We start from the raw sequence: 7,180 nt of genomic DNA on the forward strand, positions 1-7,180 counted from the left end.
GAGCACGCCGTCACTGTTTCAGCGGCGGAACAGGTTGTTCATGCGGCTATGTTGTGCACTTACGCTCGCAGACTTTCCAAGATCGAAATCTTTCTTCCTAGACTAGCTATCCAGCGCTGGCGGTCGAGTATGTTGTGTTCGCTCGTTTGGAAAGGGTGCATGGCGAACGAGCGCGAACAGGGGCAACACGTTCTTATGCAATTCGGGGCCCTGAAGCTCGGAAACGATCTCATACAGCACCTTTAACTCCCTATCGAAATTGCAATACACAACTAAGATGGTTCTTCCTCTGCCTTTCCACATCTTCGTAGAACGAACACATTCGGCAGCCACCCGCGATACTTCTATTACTGTGTCGCTGCGTTCACGCCGGCGACTTACGAGGCCCGCAATGGCGTCGAGTTCCGAGCGCGCCTGTGGCACCCGTCTGATCTCAAACGGAAGAACTGCGCGCTGTAAACGGTCTATATGTTACTCTCAAGTGAGGCTGTCATATGTAGCACCGCATTTCTAAAAAAACAACTATACAATATATGCAACTTCATCTCTCTGCCTTCAGCGGTAATCTTGAAAACAAAAAAAAAGACCGTGAACAGATTTAGCAGACAGCGCCTGCCAACTGTGATGATGGAGAATTACTTGTAAGTTTTGAGTTTCATTTAGTTAAAGAAATACACCTTCTATAATTCTATAAATTGCGGTGACTGCCTCTGTAGAAGCAAAGCGCTTTCACTGCTGGCACGCAGTTATTCAGTGCCCCGAGTTAACATTGAAGTCGATGAAGACGAAAAGAGGTGCGCGGATCGCTGCGCGCCAGCCGTTGTGTCCAGCTCGAGACCCCCCCTTCAGGCAAGCCTTTTCGTCAATTTCAAGATGGAGCCGCGCTGCAGAAAAGTAAAGCGGCCCCGATTCCCTTAGACGGCGCACAGCGCCGCGCCAGGGCCGGGTCCGTGCTCGCGCGGCGACCCATGTGCTTTCCGGCGGGGCGCCCACTCCCGCTCCACTCCGACAAACGGCCCCGCTGAACGCGCCGTCACGGCAGCTCCCCTTCGCTCGACGCCATGAGTTCGGAGCAGCAGAAGGACACGTGGAAGCAGAGGCCAACGCAGATGCTCGTCCCGCTGGACGAGAAGAGCCAGAGCGTCGAGCCGCCGCCTGTTTCGTTCGGCTCGGGCAGCGCACTGAGCAGCCAGACCGAGCAGAAAAGCCGCGAACCGCCCGAGCAGCCACTGGTCGAGTATGGTGACATCCGGAGACCCTCCGTCAGCGTCAACGAAGGTAGCAGTCAGCCCCCGGCCAACGAACCACCACGAAAGAGCATCGGCAGCGTCGATGGCGACCCGGGACCCGAAAAGGTGGAAGACATCTCGCCGATGCCCATTGCGGGGGACAACGTGGACATGGCCAAGGAATTTCTCGAGGGCATCTGGAGCTCGGAAGAGTCGCCTAAAGCCCCAGCCAGCGCTGCGCCCATGTCCACGGCACTGGTGCCCCTGGATGAGCGAGAAGAAGAGCAGCATCGCCCGATTCAGGAAGTTCTACCGCCGGAACCACTGCCACTGGTACCGGTCGAAGAGAAGCCTCCTCCAGCGGAAGTCGCCAAGGGCCAGAAAGAGAGTCGCTCTGGTACCGCCTCTGGTACCGCCAGTGGTTCTTCCACGGAGGGCTCCGAAAGTGAAACGTCGACTAGTGCCACGAGCAGCACGGGCTCTGGCAGTACCTCTGGCAGCAGTAGCTCCAGCAGCAGCGGAAGTAGTACTACCGGTAGCGGGAGTACGACTGGCAGCACGACTGCGTCGACAACGCGTACTCACAAAACGGGAGAGATCGACAAAGCGAAGCCAGCAGTGGAACCTGCAGTGGAGCCTAAAGCAGCGGCAGCACAGGCAGCGGCTCCGGCGATGCCTTCCGAAAAGCCACCAGGAGAGGCGTCATCGTCTTCATCCTCCGAGTCCACGTCAAGTTCTAGCTCTGGCAGCGAATCTGGAAGCAGCGAGTCTGGCAGCGAGTCCGCCGAAACTGCCCCTCCCAAAGATGACGAGAAGAAACCGCTTCTGCCCAAGCCTCCCGCAGGGGCGGCAGATGTGAAGGTGGAATCCATGAAGCCAGGAGGTGACATCAAGTCCAGCACTATTTCACCTAGTGGGGTTACGTCTGCAACGTCAGGACCGTCTTCTGAATCAAGGATGTCACCGTTACCTCCTAGACACCCACCAGTCCCGCCTGGTGGGCTGAGGCCCAACCGGCCGCCTCCGAAGCCACCTAAGCCCAAGGAACCACCCCCTCCCCCGCCATCCAAAGGCAGCGGAAAGCTCGGCAATGATCCATCTATGTACGGCATGTTGAACAACGAAATTCATCGAGATGCCGAATCTAAAAATCGGCGAATTCCTTGCTGTCTTCTTGCTGCGAATATTGTGGCAGTGCTGATACTCGTCATTGTTTCTCACGCACTAATTGTCTATGAACTTCAATGGCAATCTGAGATGCGGCCTCCTACGTCGCCTCCTGAGGAGAGAGGGGACGATCATGTGTGTCGCGATGTGCAGTGTAGTGCGGCAGGCACGCACCTGTTCTACGTGCTCAATGCAAGCGTTCGGCCGTGCGACAGCATCTACAACTATGTATGCAGAAGCTGGATTCATGAAGGACCACAAAACTACAGGAAAATTGTGCTTGGTGCCGAGCGAATCTTTGTTGACAGCATGTACACTGAAATGAAGACAACTATGCTTGGGTATCAGGGAGAAGCAAGCGAATCAGAAGCCGTGAGAAAAGCAACAGATCTCTTCAAGCTTTGCCTCGAGGAGCCCAAGAACAATCCTGGAAACACGCACTTGATAGATCGAATACTGAGTGAGTACGGTCTTCCTTCTTGGCCTTATCCGGAAGACGCTCCTGTGAGTACTTTTACACGTCCATATGTAAGCTTAGGGAAATTCCTCCGTGATTCTGGAGTTGGCGCCGTCGTAACTGTCAAGATGTTGCCTGACCCTGAAAGAAGTGAGTCCAGAATTTTTGGTATTGACTGCTCCACGTTTGTCGTACCGATGGGCACACTACTGTCCTTCGCCGAGCACAAAAGCGAGACTTTGCTAGGTTATAAGATATATATTGCTGATGTCATAAAGAAGCTGCGCCCAGAAAGACAAGACGTTGAAAAGATGGCAAACGCTATAATGGCATTTGAAGTTAACATGGCGCATCGCTGCAACGAAGCCTGTCGCAAAAAGAGGTTTAAAAGAACAAATCTGAGGGACTTAAAAGCTGAGCTAAACATTAACAGCGTGGACTGGGTTGAATTTTTAGAGACTGTGTCCCAGGACAGTCAGGGTAGCATCAGTGAAAGTACGACTGTGCTTGTACGTTCTGTGCTATACTTAAAGACAGTCGCCATGGTGTTTGAGAACCCACAAAAGTTGCGACGGGTGATGAACTACATTGGTTGGAGGGCTGTTCATCACTTCATGCGGCACGCCGGTGTTGACTTTCGAAATCTGACAGAATCTTTCATGTCGGCAAGACTCAAGGAAGAGAGATTTCCGTACGACAGAAGCTGCCTACGTGATGTCAATCAAGTGATGCCCTTTGCTGTCGGACGTATCTTCGCGGGCACCGTTCTCTCTCGAGACCATTTCGACCATGCCGTACGGACTGTGTCTGCTCTCATTGAAGGATTTCAGGTAGTGCTCAAGGAGTTCCAGTGGGCCCCTCTGGACTGGCAGTCAAAGTTCTCGAAGATGGTCTACCTGGTCAGCTACCCTACCTGGATTAAGAACTTCACTAAGCTCAACAGCTATTACGAGGGTGTGCCAAATGAGGGATCGTATTTCAACCGCTACGTGAGCGCCTCTCGAAACCGCTACCAGCGTTATCTGTCTCCTCCAGAGATGATGCCATACCAGCACCGCAGGCTAGCGGAATTTATTTTCCCGTCTCGCATTGTGGACCTGGAACGCCGCGTGGGGCCTCCACGCGAGACTTCGTTCTATGACGTCCGCGATAACACACTTATCGTTCCAGCGGGTGCCATGCAGCCACCGTACTATGACACCCGACGCCCGTGGGGCCTAACCTTTGGAGGTCTTGGAACCATGGTCGCCCGGGATCTCGTAAATGAGATGTTCCACACGCCCGAAGGAATCCTTAAGGACGACAAGGAGAAGAAAATTTTCAAGGAAAGAATTCAGTGTCTGCTGGACCATCTCAAGAAGGGACTCGGCTCCAGCACGAACCCAGACTGCACAAGCATAATCACAGACATCTTCTCTCTCCGTGTCGCCTACGAGGCGTACCAGATCTTTCTTGATGGCAGAGACGACGACACGCTCCAGGGCGTCGCGCAGATGACCCCGGAACAGCTGTTCTTCATTTCGGCCGTGCGGACGCTCTGCACCAGCATTAGGGAGCAGCATTTCGCCCAAGTCGTGCTTCTGGGCAAGTCTGTCATGGAAATTGATCTTATCGACCCTGCTGTGATGGGTATGCGAGAGTTTGAGGACGCTTTCCACTGCAAGCGAAGCAACGTGACTGAGTCGCAGAACGTGTTCAACAAGTGCTTCTACCCTGCTCAAAGCTCGTAACTGCAGGGGTTGCAGGGGAAAACAAGAAAAACGTGAGACACTACTAAGGAAAGCTTCTGTGCCCTTCAGCCGATGACCCAGAAGTTCTTTGCGTCGTCATATCGGCTGCATAGCAAAAGCTGGTCCGTAGGAGCTCGAACAAAAAACACCGCGCCCACTTGTTTTCTTGACTTTTCGTAATGACAGCGGGGCAAAGGTAGCGCTGTAAATACGTGAATAGAAAAGCTTGCAGGAGGCCCTCATCACATGTTATTTTTCTGCTTTGCATTCTAGCGGACTTGTTTGCAGGAAGAGTTTTTTTTTTTTGTTCACCCGCTTTTCGAGACTGGCTAAACTTTTTATGCACCTTGTTTTGCGGAAGTGCGTGAGATGAATCATTCATACATCATTAAAGTGACTTTACTGTTTTGCCGAGAACTCAGCATTTCGTGGTACACACTGTGCACCATCTCCAGATACTCCGCATGGTTTTTCTGAAGGGAAGAGAAGACCTTATCGGCCATGCCTTAAGCGCAGTTGTGTCTCCTCAAGTGATGCAAGGTGACAACGAGCAGGACTTCAGCAGCACTTAGGGAGTGCAAGACTCACTATTTTCAGTGGCTCTAAAAGTGCCTTGGAGTAATGTGTGCTTTGGAAGTTAGTATTTATTACGCAGCGGCCCCCTCATCTAACGTGGAGTTGGTTAGAGGCTGGCTTCGGCTTCTACTTGCAGTCAGAATGAGCACAGTGAGCTGAGAACATTTTTCACATTATTAAGTACACATCGGTGTACTCTTGATTGGCCGTTTCTTATTTTTTAGCTTCTGGAGTGGCATTCGAAGAACAGTTCTTTCTTAAACGCTAGGGAGAAATTGTTAATTTTGCTGAAACAACCATGTGCCCTCGCGCTGTTCCCGTAGAAGTGCGTTATTCCAAAATTGCAAATAAAAATACACACTGGATTTGCTTTCACTGTTAATGATGAGTTTAGCAAAGAGCTTCAAAAAGTTCTGTGGACCAAGCTTGCGTCTTTCAATAGGAATACGGGTTCTAATGATTTTAGAAAAGCATCCACGCCTCGGGAGCACCTAAATTATCACAGTACGCTAAAATAGTTAGCCTGACACAATATGAGACGCACACGGTACCTTACGATTCCTTTCGCACCGCTATGATGCACAGGACTCCATGCCTGCTGTAGGAGTCTCCGGTCTCTCGGAGTCGAATGAACAACGATTAGACAAAATAAGGAATTTAGGACCATGTCACCCTATAGTTTGCAAGTTACATTTTTTCCTTAAAGAGGATTTTCAAATGTTCTCCAACGTCATAATGTCCCTGCAGTATTGCTCACCGTAAGTGTAGGCATTTCCTGATCGTTTGGGCCCATTTTTATTAGACAGCCCAAACATTCCTGTTGCATTCCAACGTATTTTCTGCCTCACCACACAGAGGAATTGAAACTTTGATGGAGATTTAGAAAAATAGAGGATGCTCTGTTCAGTTAAACAGCTACTTGAGATTGATAATGCGCTGTGCACTTGTACATCTGTCGTGGCGGACAAGTGCAAGCCGTAGAAGTGACTCCTAAATTAACAAGGTTTCAGGAAAATGCGATTCCGGGATAATCTATTCTCACCCGTGAACGTAGCAGTGCTACAGTTGTACGTGCACGTATTCTACACCGCCGAACTTCTGCGAGCTCATGCCTGCGACATTTTTGTTAGTTTACAACAGCGTTTTTCGCTTAATTTAGTTTCCGAATTTAAACGTTATCAATCAGACGGGCATAAATATCGGCTACATTGCCTACACTTTTCATTTCCGTGACTAATCTCAAGAATCACGGTAGTTCTCTGCTCCATACTGTACTAAAATTTCAAACAGCGACAGTTATGATTTACGTCTCTGATGTGTTGTACAATATCTTCAGAGAAAGTTGATGTGGTGGTTCAGTGGTTATGGTGCTCGGATGCTGAACCGAAAGACGCGGTTTCGATCCCGGCCGCGGCGGTCGCATTTCGACGGAGGCGAGACGCTATAGAGGCCGGTGTGCTGTGCGATTTCAATGCACGCTAAAGAACCCCAGGCGGTCTAAATTAACCTCAGCCCTCCACTACGGCGTCCCTCATAGCTTGAGCCGCGTTGGTACGTTAAGCACCACAGAGCGACAGATACCTTCACGTGAAATCTGTGATGACTGTGGCATAAAATGGTATGAACAAAACCGCTTTTTTCCTTGGGAGTACGCTGCTTCCAACAACATGCTTCCCGCAAGTCATGGTTTTCAAATGTTATGTGTGGGTGTTGAACGAATATGCACTTTCGTTTTACCGACATCGAGTTATTAGAGGAGCTCTAAAAGATTAAAAACGGGTTTATTACTGCAATATGTAACAAAAAAAAAGCACTCACCCTAGGGAAAGCTTTCTATCGAGGGTTAACGGGGACTTTTTCTGAAATTCTGGCGCCTGTAATACTGAACCCATTTGTCTATGAGGTTTGTCAAATCAGTCCAAACTGTTTGAAAATGTAGAAGATGTGTTGGCGGCTCCCTTTAACCACTTTCTTCAAAGGGGACCTTTGAACGGCAATAGGCAAAACCGTTTATAGGGCTA

At 50.3% G+C, this 7,180-nt stretch overlaps 1 protein-coding gene across 1 annotated transcript; it reads left to right on the forward strand.

Moving 5' to 3' along the window:
- Window positions 1-795: 795 nt before the first annotated feature.
- On the forward strand, window positions 796-5,496 carry LOC144136737 (neprilysin-1-like). The gene has a single exon (XM_077669313.1). It carries the CDS (start codon window positions 1,062-1,064, stop codon window positions 4,581-4,583), a length of 3,522 nt encoding a protein of 1,173 aa, XP_077525439.1. The 5' UTR covers window positions 796-1,061; the 3' UTR covers window positions 4,584-5,496.
- Window positions 5,497-7,180: the final 1,684 nt, after the last annotated feature.

This window comes from Amblyomma americanum, chromosome 6, assembly GCF_052857255.1.
Source record: "Amblyomma americanum isolate KBUSLIRL-KWMA chromosome 6, ASM5285725v1, whole genome shotgun sequence".
Lineage (NCBI taxonomy): Eukaryota > Metazoa > Arthropoda > Arachnida > Ixodida > Ixodidae > Amblyomma > Amblyomma americanum.